This window comes from Triturus cristatus, chromosome 6 (genome assembly GCF_964204655.1).
Source record: "Triturus cristatus chromosome 6, aTriCri1.1, whole genome shotgun sequence".
In the NCBI taxonomy this organism is placed as follows: domain Eukaryota; kingdom Metazoa; phylum Chordata; class Amphibia; order Caudata; family Salamandridae; genus Triturus; species Triturus cristatus.
The window spans coordinates 1831227606-1831240806 of NC_140589.1; the positions used below are offsets into that span (position 1 = coordinate 1831227606).

At 44.3% G+C, this 13201-nt stretch overlaps 1 protein-coding gene across 1 annotated transcript in view; it reads left to right on the plus strand.

Moving 5' to 3' along the window:
* Positions 1–13201, plus strand: part of LOC146822124 (vomeronasal type-2 receptor 26-like) — a 135457-nt gene that overhangs the window by 4185 nt on the left and 118071 nt on the right. Inside the window, exon 2 of the mRNA XM_085609968.1 lies at positions 3267–3558. Within this exon, the coding sequence (XP_085466094.1) occupies positions 3267–3558 (292 nt within the window). The remainder of the gene's footprint in view (positions 1–3266; positions 3559–13201) is intronic.

Sequence of the window (13201 nt, forward strand, 5' to 3'; positions counted from 1 at the left end):
AAAGAGGCTTCTTGGTCAACTCTGGCCAGCGGGCCTGCAGGACCCTTGTAGCTCACACCCTTGAGATGACCTCCAAGCAGGCTTCTTCCAGCTGGACTTTGCTCTCTTGGTTGGATCAGCTCTTCTCCGCCACTGGGCGGTGCAACATCTTCCAAGGCAGTCGCAGAAGAAGGCTTTCTATGTCCTGGGCTAGAGGAAAACAGCAATAATTAGAGTCATGTTTCTGCCTCTGTAGGCAGGTCAATTAGCCTTCTTCAGGAGTCCAGACAAAGATCAGCTACTGCTGGAGAGGACCAGTATTTCTGTCGCTTTGGAGGCACTGACTCGGAAGTCAGGGACAATCACAAAACAAGCTTTCTTCAGAACATTATCAATGATAGGTAGAACAGAGTGCATATTTCTGCTAAGGATGGGAGGCTGTTAAGAGTGGGTCAAAGTATGTATATTAGTTTCAACTCATACTTTCAACTCTCAGTCAATGCTTTCATAGTGTTAGGTGATGCCCAGCACAACACAGCAATAAGAAGAAGGGAACCTAGGCGCTACAGCAAGAGGTAAATAGTTGCCAGGTGTTATATTCCATATAAGTACCCCAATATAGGCCCGGGTGACATTCCAGCCTTTCACCTATATTCATCCCTACATTACATACATAACGGGCTGCTAGGACTGACCCTTTACCTATTTACAGTAATGCTCACAGAACATGGGGTTTTCCCTGAACAATAGCCTCATACATTATGCATGAGTATCCGTGGATTCTTGGAAGCACAGCAGGACTACCATCTCCTACATAATAACTATGTACAAGGTTCATTCCCGACATCATCCTAAGTCTGACAATGGACAGCGGCAGAGTGAGGTAGAACCCCCTGGGGTTACCTTAGGGTATATAAACATCACATCTTGCTGAGATAGTCAGAGGAGATCACAACTTCCATGCCGACACACTGACGCGAGACGCTGAGGTTCCTGCATGCAGACACGCCAGCTCGCAGTGGTCTGAATATCTCTTGTGGGGTGTCCAACTCGAGACCAAGATGGGGTCCCACAGTCTCTCACTTCAGGTAATGGGTTGACTTTATCCTAGAGGGATTCTTGGCTTAACATCTACACACATGCTAGGTACACGTAGGTACATCTAGTTAGGATTGCATCGTAGGAGTACGCATTTTATTTTCATGTATTTTATATACTTGCTTGTATTTATGATTATAGGAAATCGGTAGAAATCTACCATCCTTTTACTTTCCTAGTGCTTCTCATCATTTATATCTGTTACTGTCTGATGATTGTTTCAGCACACCTATTTTAGACTTGAATGACGAATGTTCAATAAATACTTATTGAAAAACGTCCCCACCGTTTATTCTGTGTATCTCTCTGAGACAAAGTGAGCACGAATGACTGAGCGAAAAGTATTACACTGTTTTCACGATTCTCAGGGTTGTCAAGTTTGATAGTTGCCAAGAACTGTTCTCTCCTTGATAAGAGGAGTTCCTAGTGGCACTGTGAGCTAGCTGGCATACAGACCAACATACCGGATGGGGGTGTCTGGAATCAGTTCAGACACCAAGCCCGCAGTGTATGTTGTCTAAATGAGCAGATCCTGTATAGGTTTTATAGGAACTACACGACACAGGGGGCATACTGTGGCATAGTTCTACGGATATTGTCCATGCAAGTTATCACGGTGATAGGGAAATATCCTGACAGCCTTAAGAGGACCTCCATTTTGTGCAGGGACTTGAGGTGTCATAATTTAACAATATATTCTTCATTTGTAGTCAGTTTTCCAAGAGGGCTAGCAACTTACGCAAAAATCACCCAAAATTAAATTGATACACAAATAATTGATAAAGTGTTCGCACCATAAAGGGAATATTTAGACTCTGGTCAATACACATTATTTTACGAGTGTAAACAAATCCAACAAATCTTTTGTTTTCTTTTTTATAAAATCTCTTTCAATATATTCTTCCCCTCTGAGGAAAGTCCCAAATATACAAAAACATGCAGTAGACCCTGCGGTCTCCACAATCATGTGAATTTCAATTCAATTTACTATAGTTCAGATGCAAGCGCCTGTGTTCCAGACACCCACAATGTGCCCCATCTTCAAGTCAAGTAAATACCTAATTTACAAAGGTATAGAAGTTATCAAATAGTATTGCACTGCACCTTTAAGTGCAGATTTATACACTGAAAGCAATCTTGTTGTACACCTGCCATGAGCATAATGGTGTCAATAGCTGGGTGTGCGAACCACTTCCTTCATTTATGTTTTCATTGCTTGCTGGTACTGACATTGTTGTACCTCCACTGCTGTGGTCCTTAATGCTATGACTGCTGCAGTAAATTCAAGGTCGAAGAACACATGCCCAGATTTATCAAGGACTTGCATTGCAGTTGCGTCCCGCAAGGCAACGCAAGCCCTTAAGTCAGATTTACTTTGCCATGGAGAGCTGCCTTCTAAGTGTGGAGTAATGCAAGGTCGCACAAGTTGCTGCCTTTCATTACGCTGCATTGGGAAGGCATTACATGAATACAGTGTGGGTGTTCCCACGCATCCACCCATGGTTTTTGGTTCATTCCAGTTTTCCTAAAATTAGTAAACCTGGGAATGCATCAAAATGCCACGCCTTCCCAGGGGAGACGTAAAGTGGAGAAATAGCTTTATTTCGTTTATTTCTCCTCGTTATTTCTTCTTTGTACGTGTGCTGCATTCTGCAGTACACATAGTACAAAGAAAGTGCCTCTGAGGATTGTGTTTGTGCAGGAAGGTGTCATGGTTCTCCTAGGGAATACCTTATCCTTGAATACATCACCCACCTGGTGATTGCTGCGTCTTGGGGTGTCCGACAGAACATACAAAAGCAGTTTCTCCACAGCCCTATTGTCCATTTCTTCTTCTGTATTTCTAGGTAATATCCCTAATTCACCCCAATATCACCTCTTTGTTTACTGTCATTGGAAGTCTCTGTCCTGCCTTTGGTTTATTGCTTCACCTCCCCGGTTGTCTTCTTGTTGTATAATCAAGCACTGGTTAGTTGTTGATTTGCAAGCCTCGACGCCATGTACATTAACTCACTTCATCACTATTCGACAGACTTTGAAGATGGCCACATATGTGTCCAACGCATTATGTCTAATGAGTACAGAAGGAAACTCCACTGAACATGTGCCTAGAACTGCTGGTCGTCCTTGTAAAATTTGTTGCATATTCCAACTGTCGCCTGATTGGATGTCTCTTACTCTCGTTTTAGGCTCCTTTCTAAATACTACAGGCACTTTTTGGCTTTTCAATTCGCCATTAATGAGATCAACAACAACCCGCATCTTTTGCCAAATATCACTTTGGGATTCACCGTTTATGATTCATGCAGGCAGGAAGATAAAGCAACCGAGAGTGTCATCAGAATACTGTCAATGGCGACCAACCCTGTTCCCAACTACGCCTGCGCGACGCGCTCCCAGCTGGCTGGGGTCATCGGAGACCTCGGTTCTATGACGTCTATGCCAATGGCACAGCTGTTGGGAATCTATGGGTACGCCCAGGTATGTGATATGCCACATTTCATTGCTGCATAAGTAGATGCACACACTCATTTAATCGACTGTAAAATGCACACAAATGAATGATAGTGAATTTGTTCCCCCTCATACTTGAACAAACAAAGCAAAAACAGCAAAAGAGACTAATCAATGTTAATAAAAGTTCTACTACTCAGGGACAGTCATCCATCTCTGATTCTAGCATAAATGAGGCAAATCTCTTTCAGCTTTGTCCTGGTTTTTATGAGAAAAGAGTCAATGTCATCTACCCTATTGATGTAATCTACTAGCAAATAATCAAATGCATGCACTTATCAACCCCTTCACCATGAACCAAGTGACACAAGCTAGCCATTTCCATGAGATACTCCAGAACTTGGTAAAATCCTGGTAGATGCATTTAAAATCTATTTAACGCAGGCTACTCCAAGCCGGGAAAGCAGGAAACTTGCAAGCATACCTCCAATATTCAAGAAGGGTGCCAGGCACCAGCACACCAACAATAAGCCAATCTCCATGCCTGGCACCAGCCCACCAACAATAAGCCAATCTCCCTTCTCTATTTTCTTTGGATTCACTATCAGGTGATTAGCAGCTGTTTGATCAATAACCGTAGCGATACAGCATAGTTACAAGGAATTAATATCGGTGTCCACATCAAACTCACGCACATACAAGCGGGCACCTCTTGTAAGTATACAAAATTTACCTGTTACCGTTACAAGCTATAATTCCTGTGCGTGTTCTATTTGTTGCAAGACCTAAATCTGTACGGACATAAATTTGCACATATGCTATTTGCTAACATATAATTGTATTGTTTTGCATAATATTTTTTGAATGTAACTTGGGCTCTGGTACGTAACATGTAAGCTTGTAATATGCATAATCTATCTAAAAAAGTCAATAAAACAGATCAAGCAAAAGAAAACCAGGTGATTAGCAGCTCTTTCTAAATCCTCATTGATTGGCTGATTCATTGATATTCCCCTTTAAAACCTAAGGCAAGAGTGTCCCTTAGCAAAGGCAATAATAGCTGGAGGGCGAGGGCTTCATGTCCTCTCTCAAGTAGGCTTTCCTCAAGGAATTTGTTCTCTTGGAGAGGGATTTGTATTCTACATCATCATCATCTTCATGAAATATGTACAGCTCAAAAAGTTCCTTTGCCCCACATACTGACATGCAAGCTGCTGTCAGTGGATTGAGCGGGACAAGAAGGGAGGGGGCTTCAAATCCAGAGAGTCGAACACTCGCCATCAGGAGACTCCACGTTCATAACTATGACCGAGTTCGTCAGATCTTTTTCAGTAGCTTGGAGGCTCAGCCAAGGCTTTGTCCTTTCACCAAGTCTATTCAATATGGTTCTCAATGACCTGGATCTCTTTACCAAATCATTCTTCTGTTCATCAGCAAACTCAGTCCTCCAGTTCTTCTCTTCAGGAATGTGGTTGAGTTTATAGCAAAACCTTTGGAAACATTTCCACAAGCTGCTCTGAGTTTTTGACAATTCTTGTTTACAATCGTGATCATTATTATTTTCAGTGATGCAAAAGTCATGTTTTTTGACAAAGGAAATTTGTAAAACAGACATTTAGCTTTAGAGACTGTGAACATGAACACATTGCTAATATGAGCTAATGGCACAACCGTATAGCTTCCTCAGGGTCCTGTGTAGACGGGTGGGTTGGTGGTGGCACATCATGCCTCTGGAATCTGCAAATTCACTAATCCTGGGGTACATGACAGTGTTGTTGTCGCTTTCAATTTGTGCATGTCCAAAGTCTTCCCTGCAGTTCGATAAGGTGCCACGTTTTTGGGAGAGTGGGTGTTCTGTAATCTCACCTCTGAAATTCCAGCAGAAAACAAATTATCTAAATCACTGTAGAATATGCCATCCTCTCCATCTGAGGCTCTCTGTGTCAATTTATGAGAAGTTGGTATCACGCGCTGCATTGCACTGACATTTGAGATGTTGTGCATCCATATTTGGGCTAACACTAGAAGGAGCCCTCATATTCCCTGGGAGAGTTACTCGGTATAGATGGATCACCCACGCTGCAGTGGTTCACACAAGTTTGGAGTACCCATCACACACTGGTCTATCAAACTTTGGGACCACATTTATTTGATCATGATTTCCCAGATTGGGAGATAAGTGTGGGAAACTACGATGTTGCATAAGTATCCCCATAGAAATGTACCCTCTGCTGACAGGCCCATACCCCTTTAGCAATGTACGCATCTGGATAACATTGGAGGCTTTCCCGTTGGAATTTAGCAATGTAAATGGAATATTCTGTATAATAATCCCCAAATCAGTTTGTTCTAATAAAATTGATTAGACCATAGTGCGCTTCCTAATGTTGCGCCCACTGCCTAAAGGACCTATGTTTAAATGAGCTTGTACAACGTTTCCACCCTGCCCAATGATCAATTTCTTGTGGAGGCAGGATGGGATTCTTCTAAACTCCTTAAAATTTGATGAACGTTTTGTTGGAGGGAAATTATAAACATTTTCTACTTAAGGTGGCTTGAGGAGTTTGCTTACCTAAGACTTATGAAGAAATGGGAAAAGACAAAGCATAGATTTGACAGTGAATGTTACTTTTCATGAGCCTTTTATTGTAAAGATTGCTTTGCCTGTGGCAAATGGTTTAATGGTCCTACGATGCGAATTAGACAATTTTATGAACCAGCTTCCCTTACACGGCAACCCGTTGAAAATTAATATAACAAAGACAACACAGACTTTAGGCTCATTTTCATTTTGATTTTTCACCCTTACAATTCATGGATATGAGTGGGTGCTACTAAATGTTGAGGGTGTGGTGCAATGGCCACTAATGTTACCTCTCCCACCCAAACTGGGATCATTCAAAGCCTCAAATGCTGCATGCGCACCATCCAGACCTGGTTGTCCAGCACCTACCTGAAGCTCAACCCAACAAAGCGAGAATTCCTGTTTTTTTGCCAAAAACAACAAACAAGATACAGTACAAACCTGACCCAGTGAAATGACAGATCTCTCTTTAAAGAAAGTCAAATAATTTCTTCCAGAAAGCGACTTTAGAACTGCTTTTCTATCCCTCGTACTCTCACGTGTGGATGGCGGTAATTCCTACTCCATAGCCTCCCAGATGCCACACTGGCAGCCCTTAGGGGCATCCTAGACACCATAGCATGTCTCATCCAGGGCCTGAAGAAATATGATCGCATCACCCCCATCCTGATGGAACTCCTTTGGCACCACTTGCCAGGCTATGTCATCTTTAAAACCAGCGGCATCAATACAAACCCATCACAACCAGCACCGTCACATATGTTGCAGACAAGCTGACCATCTCTGGTTGTTCTTGGCACACGTGCAGCCAAGACACCATCAGACTGGAGACTAAGAATCTAAAAAATAAAAAACAAGACAGCAGATATTTTTTATCTATGCACCCAGGATGTGAAACACCATTCCTGTATCCACCAGGACTGCCCCAACGCTGCTTTAATTAGGAAAGAGTTGAAGACTCACCCCTTTAAAGAAAACTACATCACAATGCATTAGCCATCCACATCTCGGCTTCCTCTTCTATTACCCTATGAGTTCATGCCTGTCTTTGACCATGTACAGTACTCCACTGCCTTTTGGTTAGGCTTGCGGCTATAGAAATACCTTATACATAGATACATACGTACATGCATACATACATGCGTACATACATACGTTCATACATGAGGTCAAACACAGATCCCTGGCGTGGATGCATGGTGTGTGGGGCCACCCCTAAAGAGGAACCTGTGCCATGTTCTTGTTCGATATGCAAGGAAGAGAAAAGCCTTTATATTTTCACATGAACGAATCAATGCTGAAGACATCTATTTAGATCCCAGGGCAATATTTGAGGAGTTCATCTGTAAAAAGCCTCACAAGACATGGCACACAGTGGATTGAGCCGACACTGAAAGAATAGAGTGACTCAATTAAAGACAATGAAGTTAACACTTAGGAGGGTATATCTGATCGCACCGCAGCTCAACATGGGCTGGGCAACTGTTGTGCACTTTTGCACTAGGAAGACACCTCGTTGACAGAGAGACCTGCCTGACACCTGAGAAATATGTGAACAAGAAGGTGTGGGGAAGGTGTGTTGGGTAGCAGGGAAGAATAAGGGATTTATACACCGCTGGCTGCGGGGTCAGAGTCAGGAGATCTGAGTGAGAAGGCATCCAAAACATAACAATGCATAAGAAGGCATCACAGCAAATGTCTGGGAGTGAAGGTCAGCGCAGAGGGAAGAAAGCTGGTGCATCTCACACTGGTGCCAGACAAAGCTCTTAAGCTGACTCTGTCAACCATAACCTTGAAGTAGCTGGACCACTGACAGCCTTGTGCCTCTTAAGGTTGAGATATGACTTCACAGTTGGAGAGTGATTGAACCTGCCAGGTGACCAATATCACAGCAGCCAAAATGATCACCAACCATCCTCTCTTACCCTCCATAAAGTCTTCTAGTGAGAATGGAACTGGCGGATACCCGTCATTATAGGTGCTAACATTACTGCCCTAATCTCCTCTCCCCCCCACCCCATGATGGCACCATGTACGTCTAAGCGTCCAAAGTGTTGTATCTCACTATATCAAAGCTGACAATTTTGACCTACAAAGATATTGTATCCACTACCTTGTAAAATATGTATATTATTAATTCTGCTGTTCCTAATTCCACCTATACTTATCTTGAGAGGTAAGGGTAAATGGAATTAAGAGTAGCAATCATATCCTTACCTTACAGTGCAGTGGTAGGTTGACTTAGTGCTTACAGCATTATTGCCAAGTGTTATAGTGATGCCCGCGCCACCCTGCTTTGAGCCACGTGAAGCCGAGGCCTACTCGTCTCCTGACGGAGTCATCTGGTGCGACTCATGAATCCTGAAAGAGACTTGCAGCTCAGCACAGACAAACTGTCATTCTCAGGAGCATTATACCTTGGTGCTAGCGAGACCTCAAATTGGTAGATTCACCGAACAGGGGTTACCTAAGGAAGATGTGTTTGACAGGGGCCTAGCTCCATGAAGGCCTACAAGAGGGTGATTGGAGTGTGGTATATTCCATAACTTCCCTTCCAGTGGGATGGGCTTGTGCACAAGATCAACAAGGCCTGAAAGGGAGAATTGGTGGTCTAGGAGGCATACATTGGGGTCCATCACTTGTGGTGGCATGCCCCTGCAGGCTGGTGTGTGCCACTGTCATCTACGGACATCTACGCTAGTGCAATCTCAACAGTTTAGGAAGATCTCAATCTACAACACAAGGGGGCCTTGAAGCTCCCTCCTTGCAGGAAAACCAACATCTCCAGGCATGTTTCAGTCTTGTTAGGCCTCATCAGTGATGTGCAGTGTGGGTTCAAAGGCATGTTTCAGTCTTGTTAGGCCTCATCAGTGATGTGCAGTGTGGGCTCACAGGCATGTTTCAGTCTTGTTAGGCCTCATCAGTGATGTGCAGTGTGGGGTCACAGACATGTTTCAGTCTTGTTAGGTCTCATCGGTGATGTGCAGTGTGGGTTCACAGGCATGTTTCTATCTTGTTAGGGCTCATCAGTAATGTGCAGTGTGGGTTCACAGGCATGTTTCAGTCTTGTTAGGCCTCATCAGTGATGTGCAGTGTGGGTTCATATGGCACAGCAATTTCTAACTATTTGTTTATTTGTTAGTGCGTTTCATAGAGCGCTTTGTGTCTTCTTTCAATTAGTCAGCAGAACTCTCACTCACACAGGAAAAAAACAATGGATGAAAATGCTTAAGATAGTCTGAGCGCCTGATAATATGACGTCATTTTATTCCAATGTCTTTAAGCTTGAATTTGTCATTAGAGATTGGGGTCAATCTAGTGACGAACCACTCTGCTCTTCTCACGCCTGTCTCCTTCCCCCTCTCCTGCTCTCTCTTCCCTATCTCCTCTGCTATTCCCCATCTAATCCTTCTCTTGTGTCCCAGTTCCATATCATCCCTCCTTCTATGCTTCTTCTGTTCTCCTCCCCTGTATCCCTGTTAAACTAGTCTGCTTCCTCCCTGCATGTCCTGTCTCTCCTACCACCTTCATCACTTCTTTCTACTCTGTTTCTTTCATTTCCCCCTTTCATTCTTCACTCACTTCTCCTTTTCCACTGTCTGTTCTCTCCTTGCATCCCAATCCCTCACTTCTTCCTTCCACTCCTTCTCCTCCCCATTTCCCCTCCACTCCTCCTTTTTAGCTTTATCTTTCCCCTATCCCTATTTCTGCCTCCCTACTCCTGTTACTTTTTCCTTCTTTCCTTTCTCCGCTGCCCTTTGTCCCACCTCACTTCTTCCTCCTCTCTCAGCCTGTCCTTCTTGCTCTCAACTGCTCACCCCATTTCTATGTTCCTTCTCTCCCTCTTCTCATCAACGTTTTTTCCTCATTATCCCTATCCTTGTTCCTCCTACATCTCATCCCTAATGTCATCTTATTCTCTTCCCTTCCTCTTCTCTACCTTATCTCTCATTGTCCTCTTTCTTCTCTCCCACCTTTTCCTATGCTCTCTTGGTCATCTCATCTGCCGTTTGCCCTTTAATCTACATTTAAAGGATTTTTTAATTGAAAACCGGAAAAGAACAGGACAGAACACAACCAGTGTTTTAAATGGGCAGGTACTGTCCGGTACTGAGTACCTGCGCTTCTTTCATTTTAAAGGAAGAGAACCTGCACTTTTCAGCAGTGATCCAATACTCTTCCAACATCGCTCCTTGGCCTAGGTGGGGTTTCAAGTAGTGTTCTCAAACTTAGTGTTATTACGTGAGTATCCGACTACCATTCCGAATTTGCCAGCTGAGTAGATTTCCTGATGTCCCTGAAAAAAGCATGGGCCACCTTTGGGTGCAAATGTAGGAGTTGCCATCCCTGAAGACCAGCATTTCTGGTCTCGTGGTCTGTAGTAGCTCCTTTCTTTAGACCTGTGTTCCCGAGCAAAAATCTGGGACCAGGAGGGTTCTGCTGCCCTCCACTTGTAGAGCTGATTTTAAAAATGCAGGATGACAAACATCTGGGACCTGAAGGGCTACAACGATAGTACTGCCACCACATTCATCTGGGGGACCAGCACGCCTAGAAGGCAGCCTGGATGTCCTCTGCGTGAGTCTACCTCCAGAAGGCTTGGGTGGTGTGAAGGTTGGAGGTGGGCAGAATACCTCAGAAAACAACTCCTGCATCATTTCGGTCACTGATCCTCCAGGCGGTGTAATAGAGAAGCCCATAACTTGTGCACTTTTGGTTTTCCACTGACTCTATCTTGCTGTTGCTCCACCATGAAACTCTTCTTGTGTTACTCTGGTCCACATGCAGAAGAGTCACGCCTACTTTCTTTACCATGTTCTCCATTCACTTCACCTTAGCATCCAAATGTTCTACTTCAGCCTCAGCTGGCACAGATACTTTCTCCATCTTGGCCAGCATTTTTAAGATGGGTCATGGGCCGCCATTCTAAGCATCTTCCTCTGCCATATCCCTCACAGTCATCTCTCTTCCGTCATCATCACAAATCTATTTCTTCCTGCGATTGAAAGGCTGTTGAAAGTCCCTTTTATCTTTTCTCAGGATTTTTTCCAGAAATGATTCTGTCTCAGGTATTGCACACTGTTGTCAGGAGTGCAGCGGGATCCTTCCCCGGATCCACTATTATTGGAGATTCCCAAGGGAACTCCTCCCACCTTGCTTCAGCCTTCAGCTCCTGGACCAACTGTAATGCAGAAGCTTGTGTTGTCCCCAGTTCCACCAGAGCCTGTCAGTGATTTCAAGGTGTGTCTCCATCCTCCAAGGATGCCGGCAGTGCTTCTGTGACTGAGGTCCTCTTCGCAGTCATCCTCCCCAAGCACCACTTTTTCCTGTTTGTCAGCTGCAGGGAACTGCACCTTGCTGTGGTGTACTTAGGCAGCCTGAGCTAGGCTGGGGCTGCAGATTCTATTCATGACATCGTAGGGTTCTACGGGATTAAGTGTTCTATTACCTGCCAGTTGGAGCCTAGCTGTGCCTGGCACGACTGCAGCTGGGTTTCTCTCTCTGGTTAATAAATGCTTTACATATAAGGAGCGTCCTACGTTCACTACAGTTTTGGCGACGATTTGAAGAACACATACCAGGCACCAGGAGGTAGAGAAGAGAGCCATACCCAGCCATACCCAGCCACTTTGAGTTTATCTACGGTCACCTACTCGTTTTGGTGGTGTGGTTACCAGCTACAGGTCAGAGGGGCGCATGTCGTGTGGACCGCACATTTATGTTGAGCGAGTATTAAGGGCTGGCAAGGGTTCGAGGACAAGGTCAAATGTGTGTTGAGCTGTGCAGAGAGGTATACCTCAATCTCATGTACAGCTGTCCACTCTATCAGGCAGCAATAGGCGACAGATTTTAAGTTTCAGCAGCTAGCAACGAGTAACAGGCGTGATGCAGTATTCATTTGCTTTTGCTCAGCCTGCGTGTCCTTCACGTTCTAATTCTTGCCAGCACTACTCATGTGTTCTGCCGGTTTGCTTGTTATAGTGCAGCCGTTCCGTCTCCAGCAACATTGAAGAAGCGGGGCAGTACAGCGCGCAAGCTGGACCTTCCGGGTGTAGAACGAGTGGAGCATTGACCTCAATTAGAGAGTTAATTTCACTTGCACATCCGCTTTGTGACACGCACACTGCAGTGCATTGTGTCCTTTTCTGGTTTGGTCTTCGCCGTGTTTAAAGTGAATCCAGTGACACGCACTCTCTTAGGTTGGCGTGTCCTACCACAAGTGCACCCAGTGATACGCACACTTTGGTCTTTGCTGTCTTGAAAGTTAATTCAGTGACACGCACATTCTTAGTTTGGCGTGTCCTGCCCCAAGTGCACTCAGTGATACCCACGCTTACAACCTGGCGGGTCCTGCATCAAGCATGGTCAGTGATACGCACACTTGTACAGAGAAAGTGTTCAGTGATACGCACACTATGTTATGTGCGTGTCCTGTTTCACCACCGGTGACGCGCACACTGCTAAGACCCTGACTCTGATTGATATTATCTGGTGTATACTTATGTGCATTTTATTTGGTTGCTTTCTCCAATAATTTACATACGTATTACACATTTAGTCACGTAAGAATATAAGTGTGAACTCAGCTATTGTTATACCCCTGCCTTTCCTGGTCGTGTCGTGAGAACCTCCTACCGAGTGGGAGGACTGGTTAGAGACATTTGAAAATTATTTACTGGCTCTAGATGCCTCCAGATTTCCAGCTGTGAGGAAGAAGACTGATTGGGTTGTTTGGGTAAAAAGGGTCAACATATCTTCAAATATTTACCACCAGCCATAAATGCTCAAGGTGAAGACATTGAGGATCTTTACAAAGAGGCTGTTCTACATTTACAAACCAGGTTTGCAAAGCAAGTGAATGTGGTCTTGCGACGTCACAAGTTTTATACGGAGCCACAAAGTGCTGAGAAGTCAATAGATGAATTTGTGCCCCAATGAGAGAACTATCTGCTAAGAGCCAGTTTGGGTTGATGACGGAAGAGGTAATAAGGGATCAACTCATTGTGCAGTGTAATAGTAAGAAAATACAAGAAAGGCTATGGGCTGAAAAAAATGCCACATTGAAGATGCTGCGGCCATTGCTAA